The sequence below is a fragment of the Cygnus olor genome, chromosome 2 (assembly GCF_009769625.2).
Source record: "Cygnus olor isolate bCygOlo1 chromosome 2, bCygOlo1.pri.v2, whole genome shotgun sequence".
Classification (NCBI taxonomy): Eukaryota; Metazoa; Chordata; class Aves; order Anseriformes; family Anatidae; genus Cygnus; species Cygnus olor.
This window is the reverse complement of record NC_049170.1, coordinates 44,916,199-44,938,183: the sequence shown is the minus strand read 5'-3', so window position 1 is coordinate 44,938,183 and position 21,985 is coordinate 44,916,199. Positions and strand designations below refer to the sequence as shown.

The 21,985-nt window shown below is 39.7% G+C and overlaps 1 protein-coding gene across 1 annotated transcript in view; it reads left to right on the top strand.

The window, feature by feature from the left end:
* The window catches only part of ZNRF2 (zinc and ring finger 2), a 55,812-nt gene that overhangs the window by 22,462 nt on the left and 11,365 nt on the right, over positions 1 to 21,985 (top strand). Inside the window, exon 2 of the mRNA XM_040548388.1 lies at positions 7,804 to 7,899. Within this exon, the coding sequence (XP_040404322.1) occupies positions 7,804 to 7,899 (96 nt within the window). The remainder of the gene's footprint in view (positions 1 to 7,803; positions 7,900 to 21,985) is intronic.

Below are 21,985 nucleotides of genomic sequence, written 5' to 3'. Positions count from 1 at the left end.
AATCATTGACCATGCTTTCTGGCATGATTTCTATGATTTCTAGCATTCATCATACACAGGAGGCTAAATTTTTTAAAATCATTTGTATCTAGGGTCCATGTGGAGCCTTTTTTCCTTTTTTTTTTTTTTTTTTTTCCCCAAGACAGCTGAGGCTTGCTCTTACCTTTAGATCTACTGAAAGCAACTCCCAACGCAAGTTTATGCTCATGCTTGTATTTCTTAAGCTGCTTCTATTCCACTGAGAAACTTGTGGTATGGATCTGTGGTAGGGAAATTGACAGGTCTGAAAAGCAATTAATAATAAGTTAAATAGACAACTGATACCGTAAAAGTCACTTTAAAAATTGGTCATGTCACTGTGCTTGTAAATTTGAAAATGCATAGACTCAGGGGGAGTTCAGATGAAGGAGGTTTGAGCAGTCTGTCATCTACGTTGACTACAGATCCCTACAGATGGTGGGCTGGGAGGATAACACCCGACCACACACCCCCTACACACAAGTGGAGCTAAGAAGGTCTTTTCTACTTGTGCTTCGTACTAGCTTTGATCTAAAATATCGCTCCTGAAAAGCTGTTACTCTAGTAACAGCTGTTCTTATTTTTGTATTAAGAGAGAAAATCACCCTTTCTACAAGTCTCTCCCACCTGCAGTCTTATCTTCTGGTTTTCAAGGTATTTTAGCACGGGGCTTTCCCCCCACCTCTACTTTCATGGCTGTATTTATTGCTCTTCAGTTTCTAAAAGTGCACAGCTGTCGATTATAGTCATTATCATGTGTTTTACATTGGTATTAGACACCTGAAGTTGTGCAGTTGATAAAGGCTTTACTCATGAATAAGAAAATGTCTTGTTCAATTCCTGCTCTTCGTTCTGTACTGTGTTATTTTTCAGTGATTGCTATTGAAGATCTCACCCAGTTAACAAGATGAAGGGAGTTAAAGAAGTTATGTAGTGAGATTGTCTTTCTTCAGCTTTTGCTTAGGAGGTGAAGGAAGTATTATCCAAACACATCTTCTCAAATTATTCTACGGTCTCCCATGAGTTTATCCTTAACTGAAATAAATTTCAGTCTTATTTTTTTTCTCTATTTCATTTATTCTTCTCTTTCCTGTGAGTGCTCTGTGAGCTTTAAATAAAATATATATATATATATATATATATATATATATATATAAGAGAAGATCCCTTGTTCTCATCAAGGAATTCACAAGTGTATTTATTTCAGTTTTATGGCACAAAAGGGATGAAGAAACCACTATAGTTTAGGAGCGCAAAATCAAGTACTGAGAAGAAGAAACTGTTTATGCTTAATCTGGTCAAGTTGTGTAAAATGACAGAGTTCGGTATTTTTGTGTTGTTGTCTTTGTTAGTATATGATTTCCTATTCTCTCTCAAATTGAAGGAGGTACATCTTTATTTATTTTCATCTCCAGAGGTCTTTCCCGATGGTGCTGGGTTTTCTCAGCTCAGGCCACTGACAGTGTAAGGAAGGATGAAAGCCAAACAACTAGATGTATCTTTTCTCCCATAATAAAAACAAGTCTCTACATAAAATGACAAACTGTCTCCAAGTAGCCACTTGTATTGGGAGCTACAGCATTCAGAAATTTTCATTTAGAGGGTTCCTTGGGAACTGGTAATACTTTTTCTTCTTCTCTTTATTTTATAAACATTCTAACTTCTTGAAGACAGTTAAAAAATGCCAATTCTCTGTTCTTAAATTAGTATGAATTAATCTTATTCCCTTTGATGGTAAGGGTAAAGTTGCCAGGTAAGATGTTAGCTTTGGTAAAGCAATGTGCTTTCATGTACAAAGCTTCATGGTTTTTGTTTAAGGAATTACTCATTCTGTCTTTCCATTTCAGCTGGCTGAGGAGAAGAGAAGAGGGAATTTTGTGGCCAAATAACTCTGACATGTCGTCTTGACTGGAGCTCTTTTTTTTTTTTTCTTTAAGCGTTACAAATTAGATTACAGAAGAAGAGTGTGACAAAAATTTAACTTGACCAAGACTGTTACTTCAGCAAAAATCTGAATTCTTTCCATCTATTTTTCTGCTGTTCTTACAATCTCGCTTCATAGTCCTTTACAGAGTTGAATATAAAAGGAAGAAGTTGAAGAAGCAGATGCATTGTACATAAACAGAAAACGTTGATGCTATTTGTTTGATATTTGCATCAGCAGACTTAGAGAATATAGTCTAGATTAAAAAAAAAAAAATTAGGTGAATGCAGAAATAGTTTAGAAAAATCCCTGTTCTAAGAGAGCAATTCAGGTGGAGTATCGCAGTGATCTGCGTTGGGTTCATTTTTAATCCTCTTGGGAGACACTTTAAAAATGGAATCTAGTGCCAGACTTGTAAGATCTGGAAGCAAAACTGGCATTCATCATTAGTTTTGACATATTAGAAAAATGTTCAAAATGGGTTAAAAAGGACAAATGAGAGGTACTGAACGTGAGGGGAAATGAAACGTACCACTGCAAAATGGGACGTGGCTAGTAACAGTTCTCCTGAGGGTGTAGGGGTTGTTGTGAGTGGAATGGGACAGCAGTCTGGTGGTTTGTTCACAGGGTGAGTGTGTCTACACCTATAAAGGATATATCCTTCTCTCAACGCCTGGTGTAACAGAACAATATGATAGGTAACCATGCATTTCTGTTTAGGACTTCTGAAGGTTTGGCCTGAAAGCTCTGCCCAATTTTTGTCAATCCAATACTTAAATGTTGGACAGAGTCCAGAAGACAGCTATAGGAATAAAAGTTTTAGATACCAGAGCCTGTAAGGAAAGATTAGAGTAACTGGTTTTGTGCAGTCTAGTGGAAAAAGACGAAGGGTGCGTTTTCTAGTGTGAGCATGCTTTTTTTTTTTTTTACGCAAATGACAGTTACCAACTGTTTTCAATGTCCACTGAACGCATAAGAAGTAATAAACCTTTTTTTGTAAGTGAAAGCTGCCGAATTAGAGATAAGGGAAGATTTTCTCTCTAGGACTGGGTGATCAGCATTGCAGGTTGGCTAGGATAGTTGTAAAGTCTTTCACTAGTTGATTTTTAAGGCCAGATTAAATCCTCTAAGTACATTTACCCAGTTGCCCTGTGTGGGATGAACTCAGTTACCTCTTGATGTCCTTTCTAACCATGTTTCTCAGTAAGGTCTTTCCTGTTTGTTGGGGAAGGGCATTTTGTTTGATAGGTCTGTTTTAGCATCATTATACAGGCATTATTTGTGACAATACTCTTGCATACCAGCCTGCATACCGTCATATTTACTGGATGCTGTGCTTCCAGATTGTCTGTACTTACTTCTCTGAATGCTGAAGAACAAGTGTAAGTAACATTTGTCAGGCTTCTTAATTGCCAAATACATTTTGCAAAAGTGTGTGTATGTAAAGCTTTCTCGTTGCTTACAACTTGCTTAAATGTAAACGGAGATGGATTTATCTGTCTTAATTGAAAACACAAGCATACAAAAACTTGACTGCATTCAATATTTATTTTTAAAGGACAGTAAGTTTCATTATACTTTTATTTTGTTTTTTGGTGATGTTCCTGTCATTAGTACTACTGACATTAACGTTGACCAAAAGGACCACCGCAAAGGTATTCCAGAATAATACCAAAATGTTTTCGCAAAAAATTGTAGCGGTGCAGGAGTTTGTATTATTTATTGGATGGATTTGAGATTTTGTTTGCTTTGCTAAGTAGTCTGTTTGCAAAGGAAGGCAACCACAATAAAATACCAATAAAAGGTTGAAGCTGGGATGGATAATGTGAGTGGCCACTCACCAACCTGTCCCTGTGGATGGTTTCCAAGCCTGCCAGAGATTAAAGTTGCAAATGCTGTACATGGATATGGGAAACAGTAGGATTTCTTGGATAACTGTAGGCTTGTTTGCAAAAGATGGCAGTCTGAACAAAGTGATACATTCAAGAGAGAATGAGAGAGAGAATTCACTTCTGAATAGTGAATTCCTGCTACTTATACAGGTTTCGTTATTTCAAACTTTCTCTGCCATCTTGGAATTTTAAAGTCGCTTCACTATAACTTTCTGTTTCTTTCTGTTCTGTCTCTTTTCTTGTAACTGCACTTCTTTCCAGGATTGTGGGTTTGGTTTAAGTAGTATGTTACTTTTGGTATCGTACTCAGGATTGTGAAACTAGATGATGGGAGTCTGTAAGAATTTGTCTCTGGTTTCTCTTAAGCCTGCACTTGCAGAAGTCAGCTAGATGTCTGTGCTTGCTCAGTTCTGGTGCTCAATTCTTTCCTGCTCTACAGATTGGGATTGAGAGGTGATTGAGGTTGGGATGAGAGGTGCCTCATGCTTTTTTATCACAGGCAATGTCCTCTCTGCAATGTGAGAAGGAAGGACAGCTTTGCAACTGTGTGGTGACCCTCATACAGAAGTGATAGTTGCTTATCTTGGATGAGGATAAGGGATGCTGAGAAATTGGCAACTTCATAAGAGTTGCATTTTTGTCTAGAACTATAGGTCATCTGTTGCGCTATCTTTTTGTAGATAGCATTTGGAAATTTTTACAGGACACTTAACCTGATGCCACCTCATCTGATGACTACTTCTATTTTGTCATCTGAATGTCTGCAAATACAGTGTTTATCCACGAAACCCAGTGAAACAAGTTAAGTAGAGAACAAGTTATTTTTGACCTGTTGCTGATTGTCGAAGTCATGTGAAACTTTCTTAAAGTTTATCAGAATTGTTCCTTGAAACTGGTGGTAAAAACAAACATGGGCTATAGACGTTGTTAGCCTACTGGACAGTGGTACAATAGAGTCTTTGTTCTTGCAGAGCGCTTAATTGTAAACTGGGTCATGAAACTATTGCCTTCTGATTTGAGGTAAGGAAAACACCAAATTGTCGACAGTGTTGGAATTTCACTTATCTTTTAAAATACACTTAAAAATAGCGTCTACATTCAAAATAATTTGTTCCTTGGGGTTGCTGAAGGAGTTGGAAATGTTAACATCCTTCACACAAAACATGCACCGTGCATCTGTTGAGGAAGATGGATAAATCCAGGAGCTGGTTATTGCAGCACAACACTGGGAAGAAATGAGAAGTGGGATTTCACTTGTCTTTGAAAAATGTTTCAGGTGTAGAGAGTTCAAGGCACTTTTTCTGCTGTAATGCTAGTCTCTGACACTCAGCTGATGCTGGTCAGTGGAAAAACATCTTTTTCCACAAAGAAACCTTTACCACTGGCTGCTAAATTGGTCCATAAGTCTTAGTTAAGTGTTAAGTTTAAGTGGGGTATTGTTCTGCATGTTGAATACAGCTATAGCAGTCATCTTCCAGACTTGCTGTGTCAGGAGGATATTTGTATTTGCTTACCTGTTACAAGTCACAAGGTACTATATTGTCAAAATCTGGGCAGTTTACAAGACTTAAGGACAGGCACATGGTAGTATGAGCACATTCAGCTGAGTACTCCAGTGGGATAACCAATAAAGATTTTTCATAGCTGTCAATCCTTGGGCATGGTTTTAAGGAAAAGCCTTTTCTTGCTTGCACTGATGAGGGCTGCTGCTATTATTATTACTATATACAGAATTTCTCCCTACTGTTTTATTTGGATTCAAGTTTTCCCTCCCCACATTCCTGGGATAGGTCCCCTTTTAATACCACTGTTAACTTTAGAAGTGGTTCTAAAAACTAGTGGTGTTTTATTCCCTGCCCCCTGTCTCTCCCAATTAGATGTGTTGGTGACCCTGGGGAATAGCTTGAAGAGTTCTGTCCAGAAAGCAGAGGCAACTTGTTAATGACTGTCCCAGTGCTTAACTAGCCATGAACATAATTGCTAACTTGCTGTAATGCAAACACTCCCTTCTGGCATGGCAGGACTGGTCTGCAGCATATAAGGAAGTTATGTGCCTTTTTACATCAGAATATGTTGTCAGTTGTGCCTAGCAGGAGCATATAAATGAGAATAAAGCATGGGTATTAGTAGGTTTTTTGACTGTGACTAGAGTTAAGAGTAATCAGCTGCGTTTGGCTGATAAAGGCTGAGAGAGAACTTACCCTTAGATCAGTTTTTGAAGAAAACCATAACGAAACGGCTTTGGGTGGTTTGGGGTGTTTGGAGGACTAAGATACTACTTTAGATTTTAGATTTTAGTCATGTTGAGATGCAGCCTGGGGGAAAGAGAGCAATGGCTGAAGGGTCACTGACAGAGCCTTCTTCAAGTAAATTAATCCTCCCAACCTGTTTTTCAAAATACATGTTTGGTTGTTTTGTGCTTATTAACCTGTGGGTGTAACTGTTACTTGTAAATATGCGGGTTTGGGGAGGGGTAGCAAAAAAGGAGAGAGGAGCAATATTTAAAATAAAGTGCAACACTGAAACAAGAACAAGCAGATATGAAGCACTTGTAGCTAAAATGGGAAGAATCAGAGCTGTACTTTATCTCAGGAAGTGGTTTCCAGAGTACGCGTTCAGTCGCTGCTCCGAGTTCCTCATGTGTGTGCTACCAGTTGCCTGGTTTGACTTGCTTCCTATTAGCTGCACCAAAAAAAAACAACAACTCTTGCCTTGATAAATTCAGTGCATTTCTTCAAGTGCTAATGCTTCAGGTTGGTTGCTTGATCTACATCTGGATAATAATTACCAGAAAAGATCAAAATTCTCAGGCATCAGTAACTTGAAAGTGCAACATCGAATCACTCGATATCCTTGGCTGACTCAGTTCATCGTGGGCTCCCGAGGTTGGAGGTACAAAAGCAAGGGGCAACAAAGTAAAGATTATGGGAGCAGGCTGGGATGTGCATACTGGAGATGCAATGTCCACTTATACACGCCTGTGTCATTACTTTCCTACAGTGCCAACTAAGGAGTTGGCATTGAGCACAGATTTTGAATATTTTTATGTAGATATTTTTGCTCTGTGTTGTCCTGTAGGCATACTTCTTAACAGCTCTTCTACATCAAGATCCCTGTTGGGTGGCTTTTTGTCTCTCACTTGCACGTTAATTACTCAGCAGATCAAAATCAGTCTACTACTCAGACTTTTCTGTGGATCTTAAAACTCGTCCAACCAATCTTGTCCTCTTAACTGGAAGATGTGGTAATGACAAATTAAAGTATTAAGTAGTTTTGTCATGGACTATTATGCAGTTGCATCACAATCCAGACTGTCTTAATTATTCTTTATCCCCCGTTGCCTCAGGCTGTGACCTCACTAGCTAAACAAGGTCATGCTTGGCTAGGATGAGAGAAGTCAAACAAATTCGGTGCTACAGGAAATATTAGTGATTCAGTAGGTGAGGCGACACCCCAGAGTTAATGTTGTCCCGGTGCCCCAGACTGGTGAAGGATGCTGCAGCTTGCCTGATGAGGTGTAAAACTGAGATCCTTTGTTAAATTTTCAACGCTATTCCTGGTAAAAGTGATGCTGTTAATCCAGAGTTCCTGCCCAGGTTCAGATTTTAATGATTACATGCTCCCTACATTTCTAATTTCTGTTTTGGTAGAGTCATGTTATCCTCTTTCTCCTGTCTTAAACTGCTCTTGAAGTTGTTGTGAAACTTTACATTCCAGAGGCGGTGACATGTTTACACTTGGCAACAGATCCATCTGCAGAAACAATGGTTCATTCTGAGGTCTTTTGAAATCAAGAGAATTATATTCATGTAAGAAAAGTCAGGTCAAAACTGAAAAGCTGCCAGATTTATTTATTTATTTATTTATTTATTTTGCTTTGAATGTGCGGAGAATAGTGTTTTGGCTTAAATGTGAATATTTGCTACATGGTCAAGTGTACTCACGCTTACATGTTTTTGTTTTTCATAGGATTCAAGTGCCCTGTATGTTCAAAATTTGTATCTTCTGATGAAATGGATTTACACCTTGTGATGTGTTTGACAAAACCAAGGATAACCTACAATGGTAAGAAAGAAGTAAGCTGATAATTTCTTCATTTTAAACATTAGAGTGATAATAATTATTTAGTAAGATATTCAGGTAACTAATCCAGTGGACTCAGAAGTGGCGTGGGTTTTTTTGCCTTGTAGTAAATTTTTTCAAAATAATTTTTAAGAACTTTTTTTTTTAACACCGTATGCCAGTATAATTTATGCTGTTGACTTGTACTGCAAGTGTAAAATTATCCTTATCTGAGTATGCTTTATTCTGTTTCTGATCACAAGGTCATATGCTAGTCCTTGTCCAGTTAGTGTCCACTTGAGATATGCGTAGCTTAAACAACCTCTTATCTATGGCACTGAGTGATCAGAAAGATCATTCAAGTCTCCTTCTGGGAACATTATAAGAACTGTTATTGATGCACCATGTACTTATAACTTAGTCAAAAAAGTGGCCCTTTCTTGAAGGAGCTGAGGAACTGCCTATTGCTTACGTGATATGCATAAGGACTGGTAGATATATAGGTCTTCAAACCTTCAGTTTTTGTGGGTTTACTTATACTTTTCCCAATGTCAAATGGGACCTGTGGTAGCTTTGTGTTCCCATACCACTAAGCTCTCCTTGTAAGCAGCCTATGATGCAAGACAAACAGAACTTTTGCCACTTTGGGGATCAAACCTTTCTAGCACTGTGGCTTAGGCTAACAGCTCTATGTGAGAGCAGAACATGGTTAGAAGGAAATTGAGAGGGAGCCATACTCATTTTGGAAGTGCACAGCAAAAAGCTGAGAGGCAATGGTCACAAGTTGCGGCAACGATAATTCAGATTCAATGTAAGGTAGAAAGTCCTCATAATGAGGATGGTCCTACACAGTAGCAAGTGCCCCGAGAGGCTGTGCAACCTTATCAGATAGTGACTGGGTAAGGCCCTGAGCAACTTAGTCTAAGTTGGTCCAGCTTTGAATGAGGGGCTGGACCAGAAGACCTCCAGAGGTCCCTTCCAACTTAAGTTAATGTCTAAATAACTGATAGTGTTATGGAGTCTTTGACCTCCGTCTCCCTTCTGTTATGGTATTCTACACTGGATTTTGTCTTGGGAGAGGTCTTGACGGATGATAGGGCCCATCTTATCATTTGTCTGGATAGCAGTAAGGCATCAGGGTTACAGGAACAGCATTAATTGCGAAAATAATTTGAAATCATATACTTGCAGTTGTGAAATCCATTTCAAAGCACAGTACTCAGGTAAAATAAATATTTTTTTTTCTCCTGGTGTTGCACCGTATATTTGAGAAAGTTGACTTTATCTAGCAGAGGGTTTTTGTTTCTTTTTATTCTGGTAATTTTGTTTTATTTTTGTCTTTTAAATTAGGACTGAACAGTTTCCAAGGTAGGTTTTTAGGGTTCTGTGTACTGTGAGCTGTTGAGCATAAGTGAGAAGCGGGCTAGTCAGCCAAGTCAGGGAGAAGTAAAGCACTTGGGATCAGTTTGGGTGGAGCAGAAGGTGGCAAGCTGGCAGAGAGCAAGCTCTGGCTGTAATCCAGCTGATGGGATGTGCACAAATTACAAGCTGACAGACTGAGATCCTTTGCTCCTGCTGCTTCCTATATGTATGTATGAGCACATTCAGCTGACTTACTTTTTTTCAAGGAAACAGCAATCACATAACATAACCTCTCAGTGGTGTTTGTGATGTTCATTTGTATCACAGCAGTGCCATATTCAACCTTTTTTTCTCTGCATTGTCTCTCCCAGCTGGTATGTTGTTAATTGGAGCTCTTTTGGGCCATCTCATTACTTTTGCACAGTCCCTTAAGCAAAAAAAAAAAAACAAACACAAAACTCCCCTGTAAATGAGCACAAATAAAAACCTCTGTGTGGCCCATGAAGCCACTCTCTTGATAATTTGCAACACGACAAAAGCAGTTGTGGACAATGCAATACAAGGTATTACCTGAATCATGTAATTTGTCAAATTAGGAACGTGTCTACAGCATACAGAGCCTCGGATGCTTGTTCTAGGAAGTGGTTATATAAGCTTGAAAGGAGAAAACTACTAAATTGCAGAAATTGGTTTGAGAGACACACTTACCTGGAATTATGGTCTCATTCTCATAAAACCTTAATAGAAGTGTGCATTAATCCTTTTGACTGCAGTTGGGTAGCTCCTGGAGTTGTGGACTAAATCTTAAATTAGAGTATATAGTTGGTTACTTAAGGTACTGCAGCACGTAGAAATTGAGGATATGGCTTCAGCGTTGTGTACCACTTAGTAGTTACTTTGTAGTATGATTGTGATACATTTAATGAGGCTAATGAATGAGAATTAACTAACAGATTGATAACTTGACTAAATGCTTTTGTAATTACAGGCCCAGAATTGCACATGAATATTTAGATGCATACATTTTTCCTGTATTTTTGCTGTTTGCTAGGATGAGATCAGTAAGCTATAAGAAAGGCGTCACAAGTTTTTCTTGAGAGAAGAAAAAATGTTGCTATCAACTCTCGATACCAGTTTCCCAAATGGAAGGCATCTCTTTATGCCTAACTTTTTATTGTTTTTTTTTTTGGCCTCGTGCTGGACGTACTCAAATAGAGCCAAGTAGGCATCATTTGTTCGTGTTGGTCACTGGTGGTTTCCCACTTCTGTCTAGCAAGAAAAATATTTTTATTCTTTTACCTGCTTTTTTTCTCAACATCTTATGTTGCAAGGAGTTGAAGGGAACCTTAGAATTGCAAGTGGTGAGATGTTTAGGTGGTTGGACTGAACTGTGCATATATCTAATTCTGTTTTGGATGTGTTTCCTCGTGATACTGTAAATGTTTGAAGATTAGCTCTTTCTAGGAAATGTTAGGGAGCAAACTGTACATATTGTGTGATTCTGAGAAGACAAGCATTCTTTCTTTTCAATGCGAGCCTAAGGCATACAGTCTTCCCCAGAAAAATGGTGTAAGACTCTTGAGTTGTGATTAGAAAGTTTTGCTTGTTTGTTTACAGAAGTCCTCACAGGCAATGTCTAACTGCTTTCTGAACTGCGTTTGGGCAGAAGGAAGGGCCAGTGAACTGCAGTCTGTCACAGCTGTCTGATTTACACGTGTTTTCTGAAAGGGACTGGTCACCAATTTGTCCCAGTTCTATGCTGCAAGTTGTGCTGATTTTCATAGAAATAAATCAGTACGTTTTATTAGCCTTATTCTTTATAAAATCATGTGACTTGCCTCCAACAGAGATCTCATTGCTTACTCAGTTGGGCCTGTAAAAAGAGCTCTTTCTTTTTTCTATGGAACTTTGTTCCAAGTATCTCTTGAACTACTTGTGGTGCTCAGCCATGAACCAGTATATAGTCATTTTGATACAATAGCTGTTTAAATGAACTGAATTGCGCAAAAACATTGTGGTGTTTACTGTTACTGTCTTACATAGTCTTGCTTTTTTTTAGCCATTAAGGACACCCTTCATACTGTTACTTGCTGAGTTGCCAAGAAGCCCGAATAGGTCCTGTGCACTTGCTAGCCACAGGTTGCTGAAAGCCAGTTTTGTGGAGAAAGCGTTTCTTGGTAGTCGACCGGATTTTTGGTTGTTTTTTGAAAACCACTTTTAAAATATTCTATAGCCATGCCAATCCCATTCATCATCTTCAGCGTGTTCGGTGAGGCCCCTGGCACCAGGTCTTTCCAATTTGCAGTGGTGAGCTGCACACAGGGCCCACTGGGGGATGACTCCCCCAGTGATGCTGCTCACAGAGCCACAGTGTGTTTTGGCCAGGGAGAGCCCTTCTCTCAAGGCTCGGTGCTTTGGAAGCAACTTGCCTTGGCCTCCTTGCTGTTGGGTTGGTCTACATAAATACCAACTGCTGAACAGCAGGTGATCAGGCTTACCTGGCGAAATTTAGGCTTTGAATGCAATTATTGTTCAGTTTGTGTTTTTACGGTATTGATGCATTTTTTTCACTGGAAGATGTTTAAAAAGACCTGAGAAGACACGGGTGAGAGGGCTGCTTGGGACTTAAGGCAAACTAGTTTTAGAGGGCTTGCAACTAATGCCACCAGTTCCTTTTGAAGAAACCTTGCAGCTGGTTGTGTCTGAAGTAATTCTGTTTGTCTTCTCGAAATGCCTTTGTTTGCCTCTCGGAACACTTTGTAAGACTTTATTATTATTATTGAAGGGCCTCTCTGACAGCAGGGCCCAACAGCCTGGCGGCCAGCCAGCTGGGGAAGCCAGTGACCCCGCGGAGCTGGGGAGAGCCAGTCGGCTCACTGCACTGCTTGGCTGGCTCGGCGAGCCGGCCTCTCCTCTCTCAAAAGTTTTGATTGAAGTAGCACATTCCTGCGGAATATTTTGGGTTTCAGCAAGTCAGCACTTAGCGTCGGAGTGTCATCCTGCTGGAAACTTTCTGAACGGGCCTCCTGGAAGCTGCGCGCTCAGGGGTAGCACTGCTTTGACATCAGGGCTGCTCTCGCTCAGGCCGCCCTGCCTCTAATTCAAATACAGCAGTGGGTCTGGTTAGCGGCCAACATACTTACCGAGGTTCGTTTCCTGGAGAAAAACTTTTGCTAGTCTAATTTCAGAGAGATAAAAATATATCTTGCTGCCAGTGTGTGAACTGTTAGAGGATTTTTCCTTCCTCAAGGTAACCACTTTGCAAATTTTTTTTAATTACCATAAGTGAAATTTTGAGCCCTCACACCAAAAAAGAGCAGGGGGTCAAGCATCATATACAGCACTGATTACATGTACGGTTTTACTTTTAAAGTTTATTCAGCTCTGTTTTGAGTGGAAGATTAGTACGTGGCAAAACTGTTACAGACAGAACATTGAAAATGAAGGTAGGTGTACTGGAAGGAAGACAAGAGTGAAACTTGACATGCTTTTCTTGTTCAGCAACATACTTTGTCTTTAAGGGTGTTTGAATCCAGTACCAGGCACAGCCAGCCAAATATTTCGGTGCCGTCTAACCGAACTCAAGGTGACTTGAACCGCAGAAGTGCTCAAGCTCCAGCGGTGCTCTGATTTAGATTAGCAAGGAAGCAAAGCAGGGTTTTGTCACGAGTGTATAAATACTCTGTTAATTCTAAATCAGTTCAAAAAGAGAAGTGGTCGTACTGCGTGTTTGGAGAAACTGAGGCCTGTGTGCGAGTTTCAGAATCATGAAATGGCATCTGTCTGAGCAATGATCCTGCTGTAGAAGTTCTCAAAATCTAAATGACAACTATAGCATATGCATTTTGATGCATAAAGGACCTAAAGGACTAAACAAAAATATTTTTGAAACATTCTTTGTGAATGGGACTGACCTGTTTTTTTTCCAGCACAAGTTGTAAGCTTAGTTGATTTGTGGCTGTTTTGAAATCTTTGGGTTGAGCTACTTTTGTCAGAACTTAGTTTATATTGCTCAGTGGAAGGGAAGTGCACCACAGCCTGGCATCTGGACCACTGAGATCTGTGATGCTGGTAGTTCTCCCTGCTGCAGTGACTTAATTTCCTTGGTCACTTCTGTGCATGAAAAAGGGGAGGGTGGTGTTTTACTCAGCAGGGCCGATGCCATCACCTGTCTTGACTCAAAACTTCAGTCTGAAGAAAATGAAGAGAATTATTAATTTCAAGTTCACGTCTCTGCCAGGATTCCTGAGACCATACCCTAAAAGACCTTGCAAAAGGGCATCTTGCCAGTCTGCCAGGAAAAGCTTAAGCCTTCCTCCTTGTCCTCATCCTTTAATAGGACTAGACTTTCAGCAAAGCAGTACAAAATAATACGAAGGCAAAGCAGTTCTTTCATTCCACTTCATATGAGATACAGAATTCTTCTTAGAAATTTTCAGTTCTCCCCTTTTGGAGTTTAACAAGATTCTTGACCAAGAGATTCTAGCTTCTTGCTCTGCCCTAGGTGGTTCTGCAGTCTGTCCTCAGGGGTGCTGTGTGACAGGGGAAAAGCATACTCTGCAGGATAATTTAACATGTAAACAGACACTTAGCATGGGCCTGCAGCTAAAATAGTGACATTTCCTCTTATTTTGATCTTGTGTACCCATGAAAACCCTCCAGATTATGTAGGAGGTTCATTCAGTTTCCCTAATGCTTTAAAACTGTTTTCTAATGTATTTCTTAAAAATAACTTGAACTGATAAACATCTGTTGAACTTGGAGATTTTGTTTAATGTGCCAGTAGAGGAACATTGCTACTGTAAATAAAAGTTTAATCTCAGACATTTGCACAGCTGTTATTCTGTGAATTGGTACGACGTCAACTCAGACTTTTCATAGTCTGTCTTGCAAATCATTGTCACAGTTTCAGGGAGGGAAACTGTGTTTGAAGAACTTGATTAAAGTATATTGACTAGTTCGCCCTTCCTCCCTTTAGGAATTCTTTAACGTTTCTGCAAGGAGAGAACTTCCACTGATTTTCACCAGTGTAGACCGTGGGTAGCTACTCATTCAAACCAGACTGACAAGAAGAATAGGCAACTCTAGCTCTTCCTCCCTTGTATTCAGGAAAGCTGTATTTCCTTCCAACCATACCAAATCTCTTTCAGCAGTTTTTGGTGTCTCATGGAAAAGCGGCGCTGCAAAACCAGCCTGTTACAGCTAAGTTTTGTTGGGGAGAAGGTTGTTCGTTTTAAAGAGTAGTGGTGAGAAATGTCACTAAGTAAAGCCACACTCAAGCTGCAATGTGGGCCTACCTCCTAAAGGAGGTGGGACTTGCTTCTGTGACCCCATTTGAGCCTCAGTCAGTGGATGAATTGGGTCAGTCCATGATAGTGTGGAGTTGGAGCATTTTCAGAGGCCGCAGTCTCTAATCTTTCCTCCACACCCACAAACTGTCAACCCTTTGCTACCAGGAAAAAAAAGTAAGTTGTATATCTCTAATGGTGTGGCTGTGAAGAAAGCTCCTGAAATGGGAACACAATGTAACTGAGAGAAGAGGGCCTCAAATGTCTGGAACAGTTCTCAGAGCTGCAAACTGGCCCCATTTATCTTGGTAAGATACAATCTTGGAGGCTTAGTGGTGACGGCGGCTTAAGATACCAACATTGCTCATTGCCTTACTCTTCATGTAAGAGAAAGGGAAGCATGGGTTTGTAAAGCAGCTATGACAGCTAATTTTTGTGGTGCTGTTTGGGGATGCTCAACAGATTATGCTAAATTTTCTTGCTGTGATGGAATTCGAGTCAACATGTTTGCATCCTACCTAGGAGTATAAAACTTTGGGACATCGGACATCACGTCCATTCATCTTTTAAACTTTTCCCTGATTTGTTGTGAATGGGACTGGCTCTTTTTAGTGAACCTTTGGAGAGAAGGGTATTTTGGTGGGTGATTCTCTGCATACTTGCCCTTGAGCCAGGCCTAAAGCCACCAGACAGTACTTCCTGCGACAGCCATCGTAAATCACTCTTGGCCAACCTAGCTATAATGTCACCTCATGCTTGCTTCAGCTCCTGAGGGTGAGACAACACTTTTTTTCTCAGTACGTTGGAATCGCCCTTACATAAATGCATACGTGTGCCATGGGAATATTTTCTGTGCAGCACTGGATAAATACAGTAAAGCTTTTGACAACTGTAGAACAAGCCTGATTGTTTCTGAAAGAAGTAGAGAAAATAGAATCATTCATGTGCTGAATAGCTCAAGTTGTTTCTTTTCCTTACAAGCTACTTCTAATCTCAGATGCTGCTGTCGTCTTGCTTTGGTACTGACAGTGCTGCTGAAGTCAAATGACAGTTTTGTCCTAGAAAATTACAGATACACCTGTGAACTGGTGCTGCAAAGAACAGGTGCAGGTGAAGAAAGGAGCGATTCAGATCAGGTTGGGACTCGCTATATTCTGTATGTCATTGTGCTTCTGTTACATAATGGCAGTGCGGTGCTGCATGCAGCAGAAAGCCGAGGAGCAGTTTTGTTAGCTCAATAGCAAATGCTCACGGTGCTGTGACTCTGCATCATGTGATCCGGGCAGATAGGAGCTACCTTCCGTGTCTTACACTTAATCAGTCTTTAGCTTTGAGAGGTCATTCAGAGGATGTCATAAATCGTGTCTGCAACTGCTGCAGTCTTGTGACTGCTGGGAATTTAGCTTCAGGGAAAATAATGTTCCTAGTTTTGAATAGTAATTCTGCAGCCTTTAAGTCTGATGCCTCTAAAACCTTGAGATTTTACTTGTTTGTTAGTAGCAAACTGACATATTTTCTGTAGCTGCTCTGCAGAAACCATACACTTGAAAACACACATCTTTTCCTAACCTTAGAGAGTATGTTTCATTGGCTGAAATTTGAAATAAAATGTACTTGACTTGAAATCTTATTTTTTTAAAAAATAAATGCCAAACAGCATCTCACTGAGTGATCTTTGCTGGAATTTCATGGTGTTTTCTTCCCAAATTTCCATTCTATTTTGCGGGAACTAGGACAGATGACTTGCAGATCAGGATTTTTTTTTTTTCCCTAAGGAAATGCAAAGCAATAAGCAGCATTCCCTCTTGCTCAGAAACTGCCCCAAGGGCAGATCAATTGAAAATATAGCCTGAAATACCATTTGTAAGGTTTCTTTGGTTTTGGTTTTGTTTGGTTGGTTGGTTTGTTTTGTTTTGTCATTGTTGTTATTTTTGTTTTTCCTTCAGATTAAAATCTTGTTTTAAAACTTGCTACCCTTTAATGACTTAAATAGTGTTGCACTTCTGACTTGCAGACTCAAGACCTTAATAATAAAGGAAGTTCGTACAATTTTTGCAGGGGAGTTCGGTGGTAGAGCAAGCCTAGCTCTTTCAAAATAAGCTGAATGAAAACACAGTGTGGTAGAGTACTCTCACGTCTAAGTTGGGGGTGATTGTCACTGCTTACTTAACAGAGAAAAATTTACCAGAGTTAGGTATTTGTAGCAAAATCCAGTGATTCTAGACCAGCTTGTAAATTGTCTATTGACAGTGACTGATTGATTGTATACTGACAGAGCTACCAAGCTGCAAAGGCTAGCACATGGTAGGCTACAGCACGTCCTCCCTGGAGGAACCTCCTTGCTCTCTGAAGTCTGTGTAACCGTCTCTTCTGTGGCCACAGATTTTTGCAGCTGCAAAGTAACCCTAAATTCTACCGCACAGGAAAAACTTCACTTAGGTTTAGTGGTGAGCTACATTAACAGTTATGAAACCTTGTTAAAGTTTCCTCATAAACACCTTAGATGGCTTCCATTTTAACCCTACCCCAATGACTGTCTGAAATTCAAAGCCATATCAAACTTCAATCAATTCTACCACTTTCCTCATCCCCTGTTTTCTTGTGCAAAGTCTAGGTAGCCTTTGTGTATAGTGTTAGGTAATGGATAACCTTTATGTGACTAAGCAATAATGTAGGATTCAGTGATAATTTTTTAGACCATAAACAATGCTCATTTGTTTGGGGGAGGGGAGACGGGGGGGAAGGAATCGTTTGATTAACGTTTTTATCTTTTTCCCTCCTGTTCTGAGCAAGTCTGCTTTGATCTATGGCTTTATTAGCTGAAACACCGTGTTGTCATAATGGTGTCCAATAGCTTTGATAGCCTGTAGATTTAAAAATGAGGAGAGAAATAAAACTTCAATACGGTTGTAGAAGTACACTGCCAGATTGTGTGTGTAAAGCTGAACAAATGTTGGAGAATTGTCTTCAGGGACTTCTTTTTTTAAATCCATCTCCTGGGTTAATCATCTTGTGTTATTATTAGGAATGATCATGATTGATGAACACTGAAATTATGTTTCTTTTATTTGACTTAATTACTAGGATCTAGAAGTTGATGCTGTTTGCTTTAGAAAAGTAAAGGAAGGTTGTTGGAACTAAACACCCACATACTCTGTAACTTACTGGGATAGTAAAATCCTGTGGGTACTTGTTAGCACCAGAAACACCATATTCTCTATGCTTGCTGGAATAAATTTTTATACTGGATTACGGGTTAGTGTAGAGCAGAAAAATTGAGATAACTTTGAAAACTGACTCAATATTTGATGTTATCAGAACTTCTTGTATTCAGATGTGTTCTGGGATCCATCCTTGTAGCAAAGCTAATTACATTTAAAATAGGAATAGCTCGTAAAAAAACAGTCTGTCTGCTGTGAACAGGGAAGGAAGACAAGTGAAAATTATGCAGTGATTACATCCCTGTCCTGTGTGCACACTGACACCAGACATGCAATTTTTGCTTGGAGGAGACTGATCTAGGTCCTGCTGGGCACAGCACCCTGTCAACCTAGCACCTGGCACTAGGGTTAATAAACCAGAATTTATGCACGCTGAGTTTTGGCACCAGCATTTTCATCGTGTGGTGCTCAGTAACGCATCATATCCTCCCTAAGAATAGCATCTTAGTCAGACATGCCTGTTTTTTCTCCCCTCTTCTTGTTTTGATCTTTGGCTTATGGCTTCATCCTTCATGCCATCTTCCTTAGTGCTCCCTGTGCATTCATTTTGCATCAGATCAAACCAAACCCCATTCCAAGCTTGCAAAGAAATGAGTCAGTTATTTGGCCACTGTTAAAGGACTGGAGAAAAGAGCTGGGAAAATTCAGTGTGATCAGGGCATCTGTAGGAAGACTGGAATAAGAACCCGAAAAAGAACAAAGTGAACAAAACACTGAATCAAATCCTACAGCCAACTTCAAAACAAGTCACCATTAAAGTAACCCATGTTGCCCAGAGTAAAAGGACAGCTAACTACAGCTGGGCTCCATTCTCTCTGCTCTTCAGAGAAACTATTCTCTTACCCTTTCCTTCTATAAAGGTTTCTAATCTGCCTGCTTTACCTATGTTGTGGTTAATGAGAATTCTCATAGATACCTTTCATTAAGCCAGCAGGTCCCCATCAACACTCTCATTTTCTTGCAGATCATTACTAGAATGAAACTTCCAAATTGCTTTGTAATGATTTTCTTTTTTTCTTTCTTTCTTTCTTTTTTTTTTTTTTTTTTGTCTGGCTTCTGACCATAGTTGCAGTGACAATGAATGGTTGGAACCTCACTGTTTGGAAAAACTCACTTCTGTAGTCATTTTAGTCTCCTTTATGCTGGGGAAAAATAAGCTTAAAGTCTTTTTAAAGTCACTTTTAAAAGCTGCCAAAGGTCTTTTTAAAGTCACTTTTAAAAGCTGCTAAAGCAAGAGGGATTTCCTAGCCTTGGTGGGGATCCTTTTGTACAGTCACATCAACATCTTACATTTGCCAGATCTTTGCCATTTCAGACCTTTCCTTCAGTTTGATGAGAGACAGTCAACTTCTGTAGTACCTATTTTGCTATATCCACGCTCTGTTTCCCACTCCCAGTCTTTGTGAGCCTTCTTGGCAATAACGTCCATTCTTGATTTGGCAAAGTTGTTTGCTTTAACAGACTCCAGCATCATAGTTAAGTCTTCCTTCTGACCATAAAGCTATTTGCAGGGAACCGTCTCTGCATGAAAGGAATTATTCCCCCTTCTCCTGACCGCAGTGGTATCTTTTCCTCATTGTATCTAATTTCCACGTGACGTTCTACAAGAAGATGCTTCTGTAGATGCTTCCCTACTGCTCTGGGTTTTATGCCTGGTTGGTTGTGGTGGTTTTTTTATTTGTTTTTTATTAACTTTGCTAAATAAGTTATCTTTGCACAAAGCAAACTACACTACCGAATTTTCTCACATTTCTTGCCTCTTGCTCTAGCAGGAACCATACAGTTCAGGCCTTTTTGGACTTGACCCCTGGATTGCAATGCCTAGTTCTCAACAGACCTAAATTCGTTTTGCCCCTGTCAGCAGTTACTTAGTGCGGGTACAAAATAGTCAAGGATGTATAAGTAGCCCTTAAATATTTTTCTTTGATTTATTCCTCAAAGATAAGAAGCATTGTGTACCAAAGAATAAAAATGATAAAAGATCTCCATGTGTGGAATTCGCGGTGATGCTCTTTCTTGCCCACATCTGTAAGTTTAATTCATCCCAAGTAACTCCCAGCTATATAAGAATCCTTTCTAACTGCTGCAGACTCTTTGTCTGTCAGCAGTACGTGCTGGTTGCCTCTGGCCACTTACTCAACCACTCCTTTTTGTAGCATGTTTGTGGTATATGATCCTCTTTGATGGTAAACTCAGCCTTGAGAAGTGTAAATCATTCTTATGCAGTGGAGCCAAGGAGGAGGTATACTCCGGTGATAGTTCTTCACGCTGTTTCCTAAGGAGTCCTATTTTGCTGCTTTTTCATTTCTTGTGGGTTTGCCCCTTTACATGCTACTTTTGATTTAACTCCTGACAAGACCTATACAAGATTAATAACTTCTAGCTGGAGAGGTCATGTGGTTTAAAATTTAAAAAAAAAAAAAAAAAAAAGGAAAAAAAAAAAAAAGAAAACAGCCTAAAGGCAGCTTCTTTGTTCCATGAGCTGCCATAAAGAAGTTTTTGTTTCAAACCGGTGAGTGCTTGGGTACAGCATTCATGATGTAGTCGTACTGTGGGGCACTAGTTTGTTACTGCTATGTTCAAGACTTTTTTACTCAATCCCCTACTGCTGAGAAATATTTAGAATTATTTTTATCTCTCAAGAATAGTGTTTCTGAAGGGAGGGGGAAGCCCTGGGACAGACACAGCACCCCAAGGAACACTGTTCAAGAAGTTACCCCTTCAGTCACTCAAAACATAAGTATGCATCAGTTCATTTGTAATGGAGATGGTATAGGATGGGTAAGTTTGGCACAAAGTCTCTTCACATCACACTCTGGAAGACAACACTGTTTGTGGTTCTACTGTGAATAGGTACCTGTATCTAGACAAAAATTTGAAAGCGTAAAGACACAGTACTTACAAATGTGGTGAACAGAACTTGTCATTAGAAATCTGCACAAGAGGAGAAGGTTGTTTAGCTATCCTGAGATGATTTAATGTTCAAGGACGTCAAACTGCAAGCAGACTGATTAAACAGAAGTTGGAAAGACTATAGATTAAGCAGATCTTTCAGAGTCAATCAGATAATTGTCTCCAGAGCAAATCTTGAATCACTGTGGAAACGCAGAGTCACTCTGGCAATAAATCTCAAGACAGGAGCACAAGGCATTTCATGTCCAATCAGGCTAATAAAATTTAACTTGTGTGATTATCTATTTCACCCCAATACTCTCTACCAAAAGCATAAATGTGGTTTGAAAAAGTTGGTACACTGATCATCATAGCTTAGGAGTGAGTGGCTGTGATGTAGTTGTTTGGAGTTGAGGAGCTTTATTTCCCAGACTGCTTGGCCTTTTTTCAAAGCCTAGCTCTGCATCATGAGTCCTGGGATGCAAACATATGTTAATTCGATGTTGTATGAAAGCCATATTACTTGTGACTTGAAGGGTTTTTGTGAGGTACGGTAGCTTGTATTGAGACCACATCTCTTGAAGTTGTAGATAGATTTCCATTGTGGCTACTGAGGTAAACTACTTCACCAAAGAACTGCTTTTCTCAGTGCACAAATACCTCTCCTCTTTTTTTTTTTCTTTAGTTTACCTGCTTAGAATTGTATCAAGGTAGCCAGAACTATAGACTTTTCTGGGGAGTGGGATGAATAGAAAGGATGTCTATCACTACTATTCCTGTTTTCATCTTTATTCGATACGAAGTGAATATTTTTTCACTACCAGACACACCTGATCCTTATCTGACTGAACAGGAAACATCTAGTTATTTCTGAGAACTGGCTTCTGAAGGCTGAGACTGTTGCACAAAAATCTAAATTCAGTTCTTAAAATTTGGGCTTTAGCTGAGAAGCAATGAAACTTCTACAGCCACTTCTCTCTAAGTGTTTGTGATGCAGGTATTGCAAATTAGGCCATATTCCATTGCAAATATTTTTCTTATGACTTTCACTTTCTTCGTTTTGTCTGCTCTCTTGGTGCTATGCTTGTGTTTAAGGAGAGAGGAGAGCCAAAGACTGTAGGCAGTGTTTATGCAGGAAGCCTTTCATGATGGGTGTCTATTCGTGTACAGATATCTCAGTCTTGGACCAGCACTGAGAACATGAGAGGGAAAGAGAGAACAAGGATAATATTTGGACTTTGAATAGGAAATTATAACAGGCTGCCACGTTGCAAGCAAAGAGAAAGATGCCAATCATCTCCCCCCAACACACACACACACAATTCG